Source organism: Osmerus mordax, chromosome 14, assembly GCF_038355195.1.
Source record: "Osmerus mordax isolate fOsmMor3 chromosome 14, fOsmMor3.pri, whole genome shotgun sequence".
NCBI classification, from domain to species: Eukaryota; Metazoa; Chordata; class Actinopteri; order Osmeriformes; family Osmeridae; genus Osmerus; species Osmerus mordax.
In genome coordinates this window covers 5,953,303-5,967,536 of record NC_090063.1, presented here as the reverse complement: position 1 = coordinate 5,967,536, position 14,234 = coordinate 5,953,303, and the positions used below count along the sequence as shown (strand labels likewise).

The following is a 14,234-nucleotide window of genomic DNA, read 5'->3' as shown; positions in this document are numbered from 1 at the left end:
CTCTACTGGCCTCTCTCCGAGGCGAGCCGCGGTGAGAGGGAGCGCCAGGTGTACGGCTGGCCAGGTGAGCGTTTAGCCCCCTCGTTTGTTGACAGGGCTAACTATCTAGATCCTGATGTAACAGGATTGTCGGCTAGCATTTGTTTGTTCTGGATTCTGAGCAGTAGGAGCTGGTGTCAGCGTTTGTGTTGGCTCCACACTCCGCAAACACTGATCAACCCACTTCAAAAAGAATAAAGAAAAGAAGATTCCCATGACTCCTGTGTTCCTGTGTGATTCCCAAGTTTTAAAAGGTTGGTTACAGTATGAGTTCAAAGTATATCAATTCTTTTTTACATTTAACATAAATTATTTTGAAATTGGCTATTTGAAATCCTGCAACAAAATATAGTACCATATTACATTAATTTTCCCGGTATTGACCTATACATCTGTCATAACTATGGTACTACTTTGGTTTATACAAAGGATATTAACATAATATTCTCAATTAAAGTCTTTTATTCAATAAGTGGAACCGCCATGTCGGTAGTGGCTTGCATTTTCTCTGGGGAAGAGTTACATTTAAATTATTGCTTAACCTGTCATCTTACTATCATAAACAGTCGCAAAGGCCTATAGCTACCAAGCTGTTAAAAGAAATTGGGCTGCGTGTAATCTTTTTAGTCAGGCACACACAATCATGTCAGATAAGCCTAAAGGTATTCCCCAGTCATGCTAGACTTTCCAGGCAACCGCTATCGCTCCAGGGAACCCTTGGCCATAGACTGTACTTAGTGCTTTAGATTAATAGTTTTTTTTTATGCACAAAATCTGAAGCTGTCACACAACATTTAACATGAATATGAAGCCACCGCGTGGATGAGCCTCCTGTTGCTATCGCTCTGTTTGGTAAACAGTAACGGAGGAGAGACAGCGTGCCTGTTTCTCTCCCCCTTCTTCTCTCGCTCACTCCCTCCCTCTCTCCCGTGAGCGAGCAAGCGAGCGTCAGAACTGCGCCTTTTTTTCTGTTATTCCTTAGGGTGCTGTTGTTGCTGAGCAACCAGAAGGCGTGTCCACCGGCGGATATAAGCAGTAGCTGGCTAGAATTCCCTGTTTCACCCTTTCTGTGTCACTTCAGCCTTGTACAACTAGGGCACTGCATGGCAGCGGGGCGGATAGGGAGACGAGGGAACCCCCGTACGTTGCCTCACTCCTGATCAACTTACAACGTTACCAAGCTTAGTGTGCGTGAGTGTGTGTCTCGTATTTCGTTCGGTGCGCCCATCAACATGGCTTGGACTGAACTATAGCGCACATCCACGGACTACCAAAAACAATCGGTGTATTTTACTGAAAACACTGATAAAGACGAAAGAGCCAAATACTCACTGATGAGGTGCGGGGCTGTTCCGCCACTTTGAATCCTAGCGACTGTCACTGACAGACAGCGCTTGTGGAATAATCTCAAACATATTAATCCAGAGGGAACTACCTTCAACAAGGATTTATTGTATTTTTTCGTATTTTTGTTTGCAGGCAGCCATCAAGTGACTTTGAAATGGCTCTAAGCGGCACCCTGTTACCTTCTATATCCACGTTTGCCAGCGGCCCGACTGTCAAGAACAAATCCATGGGACCTGCAAATTTAGTGAGTATGATAGGCTGTCTGAACTATATATCTAACTAGAATGAGGTTAGGCTGTGTTTCACAGTAGACCAAAATACAAAATAACGGTGTTCTATGGATTTAATTTGCTTGGGATTTCTCTGCCTGTAAAATAAGGTGATCATCGCTCACAGTTATTTTAACAGTGCCGCACTTTTCAGGGGCGTTCACCCGCCCAGCCCCGAGCAGATTCCAGCATGGCCGGACGGAGGAGAGTATAGGATGGCTACACACTAGTAACCAGCATTGATTCATAGCTGTTTGCTTTGCTTTTTAGGCTATGGCCGGGTTTCCCAGATTCGTTAAGAAGCTCTTAACGCCAAGAGCTTCTTAGGAGCGTTCTAAGAGCGTTCTAGAGCGTTCTTAGAACGCTCTTAAGAAGCTGTTAGCGTTAAGAGCTTCTTAACGAATCTGGGAAACCCGGCCAATGTCAGTTGATCAAGGCATAATATTTTTATATTTGAGAAAAATATTCGAATTGATAGGCCTAATTTCAATTTCGTGACCAGTGCAACAACTGAAAGAATCACACATACAGTAAGCCTAAATATAGTACACAAGACACATACAGTAAATATGAAAGGTCACTTGATCTGTTTAAAGAGTAATTGTAATCTCCCATTTCAGTGACCCAGAGAACTGTTGGCTAATCTGTATTCAGCACTAGGCAGGTATGTTTTGATCCAAGGACACATGCTACACACTCACATCAGCTCACTCAGAATCTCGCGGTCTCACTGACACTGCTCACTATCGTTACAATCAACTCATATGTCTTTCTCCGTTTGTCTGCCTTACTGAGACCTGAAGGTCTGTTTCTTCAAGACTGGTCCCAGGATGAGAAACACAACATGAATTTTCAAGCAGAATTCAAGGAACAGCCTATCAGAATAGATTGTATTGACACTGCTTCCTCAGTTCTGGAGATTTCTTGAATCATCAAGACTCCAGTTCTATTATTGAGAATGACATTCTGAAAATATAAACATTCGAAAACAGTTGTAAAATATTTTGTCTGTTTCTATGAAATTGAATAAAAATGTATTTGTACGGCCCATTGTCATAAAGGGCTTTACAGTTAAAACAGATTTCATGTTTGTGAACTATGTTTATTCTTAAGTGGACCCTCTGCAATGATATATAACTGAGACTGATGTGTGTGTGTGTGTGTCAACCTTCCTGCAGAGATGGAAAGAGGAGCTGGCTCATCTTAAGAGGCCGACTGTTCCGACAGGCAGCAGTTGCACCGAACAGGACCTGGTCTCCATGATGATGGCCAAGAAAGACCCGGAAACTGACCTGGACCTGTTGGACTACGACTTCATCCTCTCCAACACCATGCTACAACAACAACAGCAACAACAACAACAGCAACAACAGGAAGCCATAGTGGGGGGAACCCAGGCCCTCCCCCCCTCCCCCAGCTCTTACTCCTCCTACCCCCTGCCTTCCCCTCAGGATCCAGACCTCCTCTACACCATCCCCGACATCAGTGACGTCTCGCCCTCTGGGGGCTTCGTGGCCGAGCTGATGAGGCCGGAGCTGGACCCTGCCTACCTCCACGCCGCCACCAGCCTCCAAGGGAAGTTTGTGGTGAAGACCACCCTGGACATGGGGGACTATAGCCAGGGCGTGAGCGTGAGCAAGGCCGCCGGCACGCCGGCTACGGACTTGCCCTTTGTCTGTCCCCGGATCAAGCAGGAGACCCCCAGCACCTGCACCCAGCCCATGGACCTCCACCTGGGGCTGAACTCTCACTCACACTCGCAGCCTCGGGGCGGACCTAGGCCCCTCCTGGACCCTCACGGCTACTCACCATCAGGGCGGCCCTTGGGGGCCAACCGGCCAGCCACCTCCCCTTTGTCCACGGAGCACCCATTGGTCAGGGACCTCCAGCACCCCTCCAGCCAGGGGCTGAACCACCCCCAGTTGTCTCTGCCCACCTCGGGGTATCACCACCACCCATCCCCTGGCTACGCCCCCTTCCCACAGCCTCCGTCCATCCAGTACCAAGGTCAGTCCCTCCCTCTAAGGCTGCTCTGACTTCATAACTGCAGGCCCCACTGCTAGGAAGCACTATGCTGTCCATCTAGGGTTAAAGAGATCAGGTGGGGGATCAGGAAGACATTTCTCACCAAGCCTAGCTGTGTGTTGGTCACAGTCTACAAGCAGTCAGGCGCAGTAGAATATGTGAGGAGTACAGAACTATACTTCAGAGAGATTGAGATGAAGGTTCATTCTGCACCCCGTTTTTTGTTGTTGCACCCTCTTACTCTAAAGGGAGGATCAAAGGGACGTTCTTCCAGCTGAAGATAGAAGCCAGGGAGGCAGTGTGTGTGTGTGACATCTGACAGGACATGTGTAGCTTCTTCCTCATTGGTTCATTTAAATCAACTCCACCTGACTCCTCCCCCAGAACTGATGACCCCTGGACCAGAGTGTTTGCCGGAGGAGCCCAAGCCGAAGCGCGGCCGGCGCTCCTGGCCGAGGAAGCGCATCGCCACACACACGTGTGACTACGCAGGCTGTGGGAAGACCTACACCAAGAGCTCTCACCTCAAGGCTCATCACCGCACACACACAGGTCTGTACATCACACACACACACCTGTAGGGTGCACACACACACCCGTACAGTGCACACACACACATCTGTACTGTGCACACACACAGGTCCGTACATGACAGACACACAGACACCTGTAGGGTGCACACACACACACACACGTACAGTGCACACACACACCTGTACTGTGCACACACACAGGTCCGTACATGACAGAAACACACACAACTGTACTGTGCACACACACAAGTCCGTACATGACAGACACACACACAACTGTACAGTGCACACACACACACAGGTTTATATTATGTACACAGTGCCTGGCTTTACAATACATCCACTACTTGGTCTCCTATGAACACAGGCACCTCAAAAATGATCTAGTTTTTCCTTTTTGTTTGTTTATGGTAGAAACATATTAAAATATACATGCACATTCAGGAATGAGCAATGTGTGTAGTTTGTCTTCACACAGTCTATGAATCTGATAACGATATTTGGGAGTTTGTAAAGAGACTGTTTGTAGCTGGGGTAATCAATCTATGTGTAACATTGTACGGTAAGGACATCTACAGTGTGCTCTTTGGTTGTGTCAGTTCCATCAAGCTACGTGACACTATAATGGTTGTATTTACTTTCATTCGTAGATAAACAGGTGTTCATGTGCTGTTCCGTGTTGTTAAAATCCAGTCATTTGCTACCTTTCTAGACTGGCAAGGCTACTGGTCCTATGCCAGCAGTAACTTACAGTAGTGAGTCATCCTGTGCACATAGCAAGAGAGAGCGGGCTAGTTGGCAGGTGTCACCAACAGGCATTTAAACAGCAGGTTGATACCGATCCCTGTTCAAATATGGCCAAAGGCTGATCAGCTTTCTCTCTATGCACTGCAGGACAGGACAAACCTCTTTCTATGGTGGGAAGACAGGAGTTAGCTCTGTCCGTCTCAACCTCAGGGCGAAACCCTAACTGCTGTTTTTGTTGCTGTTTTGTCTGTCTGTGTGTTTTGTCGGTGAATGCGTGTCTCGCAGGAGAGAAGCCTTATCACTGCGACTGGGACGGTTGCGGCTGGAAGTTTGCCCGTTCGGACGAGCTGACGCGTCACTACAGGAAGCACACGGGCCATCGGCCCTTCCAGTGTCAGAAGTGCGACCGGGCCTTCTCTCGCTCCGACCACCTGGCGCTGCACATGAAGAGGCACTTGTGAGACGAGCCGGAAGCCGCCGACGAAAAGACTCGGGAGCTATAGACTTACGACCCGAACCTGAACAAACCAAACTGTTTTTAGAAGCCGTACTGCCTTCAGCCAGTCAGGCTATAAGACAAGCTGTGTGGTTCATCACAGCAGCGAGAGCCCGCTCAGAGCCGCCGTCACGGACACCTCTACAGACTCCTCCGACGGCTGCTCCTCCCCCAGCCTTGTTGGGGGATCAGACCACACCCTTCAGTAACCTCGGCAACCTCTTATTCCTATCTCGGGACCAAAACTGGAAGTAATTGTATCGACAAAACTTGGGAGGACCAGGTGCCAATGTATGACTGGAATTGTATTAGCTTCAGGGAGACGAGATACACAGAACACACACACCTAGCATCATCTCAGAGGCCTTCAATCTTATCAGCAACATTCCATTTGTTTGTTTCCCAGTCAACCAAAACACTGTTAAACATACTGTATTAGAAATGTAAGTTTATAACACCACTATAAAAGCCATGGACGTCAGGTACCAATTAATTTATATGTTACAAGATGGTGCTTTCTTACCCTAGTGTATTCAAAGGTACCAAAGATTAGAAATAACATTAATGAATAGGTAAAACTTGTTTTAAGTGCCATATTTTTTGTCTGTTTAGTTTCTATGGAGACCTTTTATTGAAAATTTGACGTAAAAATCAGGTAAATTTTTCTCGGCATGTTAATGGTGATGGCAATCTACAATGCACTGTGGTCGCAAAGTGCAATAATTTATATGAGACATTCATATTTTTTTAAAGAAATTGGTAACTCTGAACAAAGCCTTTTTGTTTATAGTTAAAATATGTAATATAATCTTAAATTTGTACAATTGTAAATAAAATGCTTTCTTATTGTTTTGTATTTTACAATATAAAAAAATAAATGTATTTGAAATGAGATTTTAGATTCTGTCCACTGTTATATTTGTTTCTGCATCACCATTCTGTGTTACAGTCTGGATAATACCTTCAGACACTTCTCTCTACAGTAAAGATGGTGCATGGTGATTTCTGCAGTCATCTCCTTCATCCTCCCAGTCTTAATGTCACTCATCTGGATGCGTCCTATAATGATGACACCACCGGTTGAAAACGCTCTTCATCCCTTGCCTGAAAAAACATCATTTATTCAGTCCACCTTTACTTCAGTTTCATCATTTCCAGCATGGCTGAGTGCTTTGTAGACCAAACCGATCAGGGACGAGGGAGGAAAGATTCATATTTATTCAATTTAAGTGTCAGTCATTTATCCTATTACTAAAACACAATTCATAAAAGTCTTTTAGCCAAAAAGAAAAAGGATGCCGTTCCAGGCCCTCTGTATCTAGTGGATATTGTTCTCTGCAGTCAACAGTTGTTCCTCACGCTCCTGTCACTGGTAAACACATTTAAAATTCTTGAATAGCTTACAGCAGGCTCCCACAATGTCTGGCCTGAGATGATACTGAGACTGCCGCAGGCTAGTGAAGACAATGCCACCGTTCCAAAGATGTTCCAAAAAATACACTTCTACCATGTCCTGTTTCCATGGCGTTCCCTATTCACCTGTCAGCAGGGAAGAATGAATAGGTAAGCCTAGCCTATTGGCTGGTATTCAACTCTGTTACAAAATCTGAGTTCAACTTTGAACCAGGTTGCTTGTGGTAAAGTTAGGACCATCGAGTTTGTCAGAATATAAGGAGAAGGGTGTTGAGATTGAGGAAATTATCATTCTTAAACCTCACAATTTAGGCATTGGTGTATAGCCGACATAAAGCTGTGATGTGCATAACTACTTGTGGCTTAGCACAATCTCAGTGTGTGCACACTATCAACATCATTCACTCTAACATGGCCTCCAGGCTCCATCACCTCTCATCTAGTTCTGTATGTGCTTCATATGATTCAGTATTAGCAATAGCAAGCCAGCGTTAATTGGTATTGCGGTAGGAATCCTGGTTCCATTACAACAACAAAAAATGCATTGCAAGTCATGTGTCTTCAGTGGAATCCAACATCTGGGAGAATGTCAAACGACAGTCAAGTGGTTTATATCGTTTTTCTATACATTTGAGACTTGTTTGATGCTTACTAGAGACAACCCTACCCCCATAAATCTGATGTCTCATACATACAAGCATCAGTATTGAAATGATTTTAATTGCCGTAAAAAGATTTTGCACGCTTAACATAGTATCCCCTTGGTGCAACTTTTCAACAGTTTTGGAAAGCTGAAGAAAAAGTACTGTGTGGTCTGTGCTGCACTCTGCAGGACTACATGGTACATTACATGGTGTGATGTACATTGGAAGTACATTTAGTCTATTCCTTTATTATCGGTTATCTATTAAACAGATAAGCAGGCACGCATGATCGGGCATTGCTCCGTCAGTTTAAAAGGTTTTATTTTATCTGTATAAATGACAGTCGGTGAAAGTGATAGTGACTGTAAACCATTATGAGCTAGGGTCTTCATGTACACATGCCCTTAGATGTCTGTCTGGTAGGATGTGGGACAGCTGCTTCTACTCACAATGCTGCAGTCTGTTCTGCTCCCTAGGAACATTTGTTCATTGGCTGGAATTCATGCACTTCACAAGTTGAATTTGGTTAAAAAATACAATTAAAATAAATGTTAAAAAATTAAAATAAAAAGGATTACGCAAAACTAAAAAAGGCAAAATAACACAAGTGTTGCTTGTTTAAAACTCTTTACTGTCTTTTAAAACTGTATTTCTGCATGTCCTGGGGTCCCTATGGTAGTCAGCTGAGACAGAAGACACACTCAATGGAACAATTACATTGATGTATGAATAATGACAAAAAAAAATGCCCAATCACACACACACCCCCGTCCCGGCCCCTGCTTTCTACAATGGGATACCCCTGGTCTGCGATCAACCATTTAAACTAATTTCCTCTTCCTAATGATCAAAAAATTAATCACGTTGGTCTCAGCTGAATACAAAAAGAGAAAAAAATAAAAAATAACAGGTTGGACACCGGTCGTGTCTGATGAACAAAGTCATCTTTACTCCACCCCCCCCCACCCACTCCCCCTATATGACCAAGCTGATCCAGTGTCACCAGAGAATATTTGTATTGGTTGTCAGATTTAGGAAACTTCACAAAACAAGGCCTGTGTTTTTATGTTTAAATCCAATGTGATGAATTGAAGAAAGAAAAAAATACGAGAAAAAAAGAAAAATGACTACGGCAACTCCCTTCTTAATCATCATCAAAGTTCTGTTGTAAAAGGAAGTTTGCGGCCAAGTTTTCATTCTTCTCACAGGCGAAGTAGGCTTGTATAACAAGTCCTTCTGGGAACCCTAAGGCTTTTAGCTGCGGGAGAAGACAGACAGTCAGTGTCAGAAGACAGAGATGTTCAACAGGAGAGAAGCAAAGTGAATGTTTGAGAATACGTCAACCCCCACCCCCCCACCAACACACACCAACACACACACACACACACACACACACACACACACACACACACTACACGTGTGGTCAACTAACAGATAGCTTCACTCCTAACCAGGCCGACAGAGGGAGCACAGCTTTTAAGACTGGTAACAGCTCTATCTTGGTTATCCAGTCTTATTACTCCTCGGCAGAGTTCCTCCAGACATACTAACATGACAATCACACCATCTCAGTTTCCTCACCCTCTCAATGGCCTCCTTCTCCTGGGGTGTGACCTGGATGTAGTTCATGGGGTTTCCTCCTCCGGCCTCTGAGACTCCTCCTCCTCCTCCACCACCACCGCCAACTCCTCCTCCTCCCCCACCGCCACCACCTCCTCCTCCTCCTCCCTGGCCTCCTGCCTCTGGGGTAGGCTCATTAAGCATCTGGATGAAACGCTCCTGGTGCCGACTGATTTGCTGCAGGAGAAGAGAGGGCAAACATCAAATTATGACGGTGCAAAAACCACAGAGGGATTGGCATGGGGTGGGTGGAGCATCTTCCAAAGCAGCAGTGAGTCATCATGACTGCAGCAGTCTGCCATGCCAGCCTTGGACGAGGGGCAGTGATGATGTCATGGGTCTTTCTGTGTGTGTGTGTCATGGGGCAGTTGAGGTCACCATGGTACAAAATCCCAGTTCAGTGAGGCCCAGACGACCACACTGATTTGGGGACGTCTACACGAGGCTTCCTTCACCCCTGCCCTACATGCCTCGATACCTTTCATCCGTCCATACCTGGAGCAGCTGAGGGTTCTCCCTGCCTATCTGCTGCAGTAGGGCAGGCAGCAGGCTGGGGTTCTGCTGGATGAGCTGCCTCATGATCAGGAACTGCGGCTGGTCGCTCAGGAACTCCAGGGGGTTGCCTAGAGACAGAGAGGGGGGGGGGGGGGGCGGAGGGAGGGATGGATGTAAGAAAAGGGCAGGAGTAGGTGGTGAAGAATAGAGAATACTGCCAAGGTCGGGCTCAGCATGGTCACAGTTCCAGCACACCCTCACCTCCTGTGCTGGGGGCTGTGCTGGAGGGGGAGGTGATGCTTCCGGCAGACAGCCCTGCAGTCCCTCCCCCAGGCGCTGCCACTGGGTCTGGCCCTGCGTGGCCCTCACCCTCCGCAGGGATCCCCTGAACAACACAGGAACACCACAACATGAGAACGACCAGAGCCCGAACACAACCTCCACATATGGGGGTGGGGGGAGCACGTATAGCAAGGCTGCTCCGATGGCAGAGGACTGGGGTTAAGCAGTGTGACGTGGTGGATACGGCGTGGTGGCTGTGCGCAACGTCCTCACCGTGAGCAGGTACTCCACAGCTCTGTCTGGGTTGTTGAAGCTGGCCCTGAGGGCCGCCACCACCTGCTCTCTCTCATAGCCCATCAGCATCATCTCAGTCACCATGTTCTCATAGGACTGGCCTGTCACTGGGAAGGGGGCACACACACACGCACACACACACACACACACACACACACACACACACAGTATTGTCATTCCCAGTAGTTCAGAGACTCAGGAGACTGATCCAGGTCTGTAATCATATGAAAATAAAAGATGCCAAATCTAAGACCAGTTACCCAGAGCAGATGTGGCCTCTTCGAATATGTTCACGTTTGTCAAGAGACCAGAGGAGCTGAAAGGGAAGAGCATCGGCGAGATGACACACCATCCTCAGCATCAGCAGTCCAATCAGAGCAGGAATACTGCGCACGCACACACTACCTGGTGGGTGTGCTGGCGGGGGCAGTGGTGGCAGGGGCTTCCTCGGCTGGCTTGTCCTCCTTGGGGGCCCCCTCCGGAGTGTTGTCTGGGGCCGCCGAGGAGGCAGAGGGGGTTGTAGGAGTTGTAGTGCTGGAGGAGGAGGAGGCAGCGACAGGCTGGGCAGCTGCTGGGGCCGCTTTAGGCTGCAGATAGTGGTGGGAGGGAGGGAGGGAGGGAAGAGTTGTTACTGACAGCAAACACATACCGTTGACTGACAAATGAATTTCCACTTGTTCCGTGGCAGTCACATGCTGCAATTTATCACTTCCTAAACGCTTGGATGGATTATCAAAGCTCGGCGGTGTGCAGAGGCAGCATATTGAAACTCTCCATGCTACTGTGAGAACTGTTGCTGATGCCTGGCCACTGCGGTGAGGAGAAGCAGCAACACTATCCTCCTAAGTAACTCTGCTCAGCGGGGCTCATGTGCTGCCTCCTGTGACAGGCTACCGAGTTGGATAATGTGACAAGTCTAAGAAATCTACTACAACCTCTCCCTGGCTTTCTCTTCCACTCTCCCTGGGAGAGAAGAGGAGATCAACACCACACACACATAGCAGAGGAGACACTGTCATAACACGCACAAACAAAACACAGAAGGGAGTCTCCCACTGACACAAACGTGTGCATACAAAATGGTACAGGTAGGGAGAGACGCACACACACACACACACACAGGTCCATCCAATGACATGGAAAGTTAATTAACTCCATCTGCCGTCACCAGTGGTCGTCTCAGTATGCAAGCCCCTCCCGTGTGCATGGATGAATTAGACAGGTTTGCTTCTTGCAAATATGTTGTTGGATTCAAACAGATAGTTCTGGTGCCCTTGGGCCTAACTTGAGGTTACAGCAAGCTCTTTATAATGCTCTGAAGGCCTAAGCACTGAGAGAACCTGTTTTTTTTGTTCCTTAGTCGAATAAATAAACATACTCCTCATTCCTCACCTTGGCCACCATGACAACCACAAAATTCTTCTCGTCGATCTTGTACTCCTTGAGAGCTGTGTCATCATTTAAGATCTTGCCTGTGAGGACAACATAGATTACATTTTAATGGTGTTAATACTACATCATATGAAGCTCACAAATATAAAAGGGATTGTTTTCTGGGTGCAGTGAGATTGGTCTGTAGGCCAATGTCTTAATAGGCTCTCATTACACAAATCAGCACCTATGTTGCCAGAAGGGACTGGCATGTAATTTCCCTTAAAGGAAAGGAGGAAAATAGATCTTGTTTTTAGTTTTTTCTACAGGTACACTCTTGCACTCTTGTGGGGAGTTTCATGTTGTTCAATTGTAACTTGTTTAACTGCATGCTCTTATGGTTCTTCCCTTTGGCATTTATTTGGTTTTCCACAATGTATGCTTCATGTTTTGGCTGCTCGCAATGTTTGGGGCTATCTCGTTGTTATAATCAGTGACCTATGCTCTTTTGTAAAGCTCTCTCTTGGAAGTCGCTTTGGATATAAGTGTCTGCTAAATGCATAAATGTAATGTGAATGTTTTCTTGCATTTTTTTTTTTTTTACTTTGACTATACCTGCATATATCAACTTCTGTCCTGCCACTGGAAAACCGTCCTTCCCTTTCTCATTCTCAATCTTCTCTTTCAAGGTTTTCACCTGTGGGGGGGGGGGGGGGGGGGGGACGACAGGAGGATACACTGGGATCAAGGTTCATTCTGAGAAGCGTTTTAATAGCATACGTTTTAGTTAGGTGAGATGCGAAATACATTTAGTCATTTTAGCAGACGCTCTTATCCAGAGAAATAAGTTACATAGTTCATTAGACAACATTTGTGTCCCATACATTCTGATTGTGTATTTTAATTTAGTTTGATCGCTTGCAAGCTAACTATGTCGGAAGTGCTTATCTGCATACTAGTAGGCGAGCAAAATCTCTGAAAAGAGTGCCGTTTTATGTTTGCTAGTTCTTCTTTTGGCTGAAAACCAGAACGACCCGTCAAAGTCAAAAGTACTTAATGTAGCTGGCTACATCACTAGCAGGAAGTCAAATGAGGAAATTTTGTTCCCAAAAGTTCACATTAATTGACTATCTAGTGCTAAAATGCTGATTGGACTTATGATCATTAGCTAGGTACTGACTAATTTTTACCAAAGTGATTAATCAATGTACTTTACTCGGACAAAGGGCACACCATGCCAAACGCAGATTGCGGCAGTAAAACTCACATAGTCTACCTATAATTGGTTACTCTAGCTGTCTAGCATATGTCGGATTAATACCTGAAATTAGCTAGCTACGATAGCTAAAACGTTCCATAATTAGCTAGCTAACAGCTAGTCTAGAGCTATCAAGCTAGCTCACGAGTTACAGAAGTTGTTGGACACCGTAAAGCATAGGCCAACTTGCATACTTTTATATTTACTGAACGATTTGCTTGACACATAGAAACTACTTTATCGTTAACTTTTCTAGCTAACCAACACGCTGACGTTACTTTTGTTTGACAAAAAGCTAGCCAACGGTATATAGCTAATGTTAGCATGCTAGCTTGCTGACCAACTTATCGAAGCTCACCACCCGTTCAACTATAATGCATGGCTACAACTTGCTCTCACCGTCTCTTCTCCGTCAATGTCGATTTTAAACGTTTGTTGTTGGAGGGTTTTCAACGTAATCTGCATTTTGGCGACGTGCAATGTATCTAAGGGGTTGGAACTTGTTTCTCCCTCTATCCTATAGAGAAATACACGGGAGTGGTAGCAAGAATTTTTGCTATTTTCGTTAGCTCGTCACAGACTGTCAGCCGCCATTACGCTATCGCCTTTTTCTGCGCATAAACAAACCCAACTTCACCTAAAAAGACGCACGGGCATGCGCCAAGTGAGAAGGCGCAGACGATATGGGAAATTGAGTGTAGCCAAAGACGTGTAGGCTTTTCTCTCAAACCATTGACAGTGACTAGCTTGGACGCTGAATTGTCTTTGTTAACATTTTAAATAAACTGTCATAACTGGTCTGACCCATAGATACCGTTAACCTGGATCATTGTGAAAAGAGTAAAACATTCTGTACATAGTCATTTTAAACATCCAGTGTGATGGTGGTTGTATCAGAATTCTTACTTTTTGGCGTTAACCAAAGACTCTCCAGTGAGGCAGTAGCATTCTACAGAACAGAAGCCCTGTCTTAATTCAGATGCGGCCCACAGCTCAGACTGATGGAGAGAGATAGTGGGTTCCTGTGAAATTGGCACATATATTCATGAAGCATTTAAGGGCAGGGATCAGTGTGGGCAGGCCTCAGGCCAGGCTCATGGAGGAGCTTCCCTCCAAGGCTAGCGGAGAGGAAGGAAGACCTCTGACCTGGAGGGTCTGTCCAGCGACTGCAGTTATACAGAGCTGTTTCCTCGGTGACAGGGGCATAATTTTCAGCACATAGACCACACCTCTGGGAACAATTAAGACTATGACAGTTGAGTTCCTTTCAGTTACATTGTTCATTGCTCTGCTTGGCACATAACTATATAATAGGAATTTATTAAAAATGCAAGCACTGCACTGTCCAACAGCTAGTCCTCTTACATTTTAAGTCATGTTTTGTAACAACTGATGTGAGAT

The 14,234-nt window shown here is 45.8% G+C and overlaps 2 protein-coding genes and 1 long non-coding RNA gene across 6 annotated transcripts; 1 reads left to right on the top strand and 2 right to left on the bottom strand.

Annotated features, from left to right (window-relative positions):
* Positions 1-1,306: 1,306 nt before the first annotated feature.
* On the top strand, positions 1,307-6,312 carry klf4 (Kruppel like factor 4). Of its 4 annotated transcripts, none has more exons than XM_067250865.1 (5): positions 1,307-1,378; positions 1,519-1,630; positions 2,834-3,662; positions 4,065-4,232; positions 5,246-6,312. In XM_067250865.1, exons 1-5 carry the CDS (start codon positions 1,374-1,376, stop codon positions 5,419-5,421), a joined length of 1,290 nt encoding a protein of 429 aa, XP_067106966.1. In that variant the 5' UTR covers positions 1,307-1,373; the 3' UTR covers positions 5,422-6,312. The 4 variants fall into 4 exon arrangements, with proteins under 4 accessions (XP_067106966.1, XP_067106969.1, XP_067106968.1 ...); XM_067250868.1 differs by lacking the exon at positions 1,307-1,378 and adding an exon at positions 2,276-2,319 and having other exon boundaries at positions 1,612-1,630; XM_067250867.1 differs by lacking the exons at positions 1,307-1,378; positions 1,519-1,630 and adding exons at positions 2,074-2,185; positions 2,276-2,319.
* Positions 4,278-4,569, bottom strand: LOC136956850 (uncharacterized). Its single transcript, XR_010878244.1, has 3 exons — positions 4,513-4,569; positions 4,394-4,441; positions 4,278-4,347 (listed from the first exon to the last, which is right to left on the bottom strand). It is a non-coding gene; the product is annotated as an uncharacterized lncRNA (long non-coding RNA).
* A 1,811-nt stretch (positions 6,313-8,123) lies between the features above and the next one.
* On the bottom strand, positions 8,124-13,431 carry rad23b (RAD23 homolog B, nucleotide excision repair protein). The gene is made up of 10 exons (XM_067250041.1): positions 13,233-13,431; positions 12,191-12,272; positions 11,597-11,676; positions 10,610-10,791; positions 10,465-10,520; positions 10,184-10,311; positions 9,890-10,013; positions 9,629-9,756; positions 9,095-9,310; positions 8,124-8,771 (listed from the first exon to the last, which is right to left on the bottom strand). Exons 1-10 carry the CDS (start codon positions 13,296-13,298, stop codon positions 8,658-8,660), a joined length of 1,176 nt encoding a protein of 391 aa, XP_067106142.1. The 5' UTR covers positions 13,299-13,431; the 3' UTR covers positions 8,124-8,657.
* Between the last annotated feature and the right edge of the window lie 803 nt (positions 13,432-14,234).

Excerpts from the sequence above, each read along its gene's own strand:
- rad23b (XM_067250041.1), bottom strand. The coding sequence starts at position 13,298 with ATGCAGATTACGTTGAAAACCCTCCAACAACAAACGTTTAAAATCGAC. Across the intron at positions 10,521-10,609 it reads CCCGCCAGCACACCCACCAG|CTCCTCTGGTCTCTTGACAA; the intron begins GTAGTGTGTGCG and ends CTTCCCTTTCAG. Across the intron at positions 9,757-9,889 it reads CACAGCCCCCAGCACAGGAG|GCAACCCCCTGGAGTTCCTG; the intron begins GTGAGGGTGTGC and ends CTCTGTCTCTAG.
- klf4 (XM_067250865.1), top strand. Across the intron at positions 1,631-2,833 it reads CCATGGGACCTGCAAATTTA|AGATGGAAAGAGGAGCTGGC; the intron begins GTGAGTATGATA and ends ACCTTCCTGCAG. Across the intron at positions 4,233-5,245 it reads TCATCACCGCACACACACAG|GAGAGAAGCCTTATCACTGC; the intron begins GTCTGTACATCA and ends CGTGTCTCGCAG.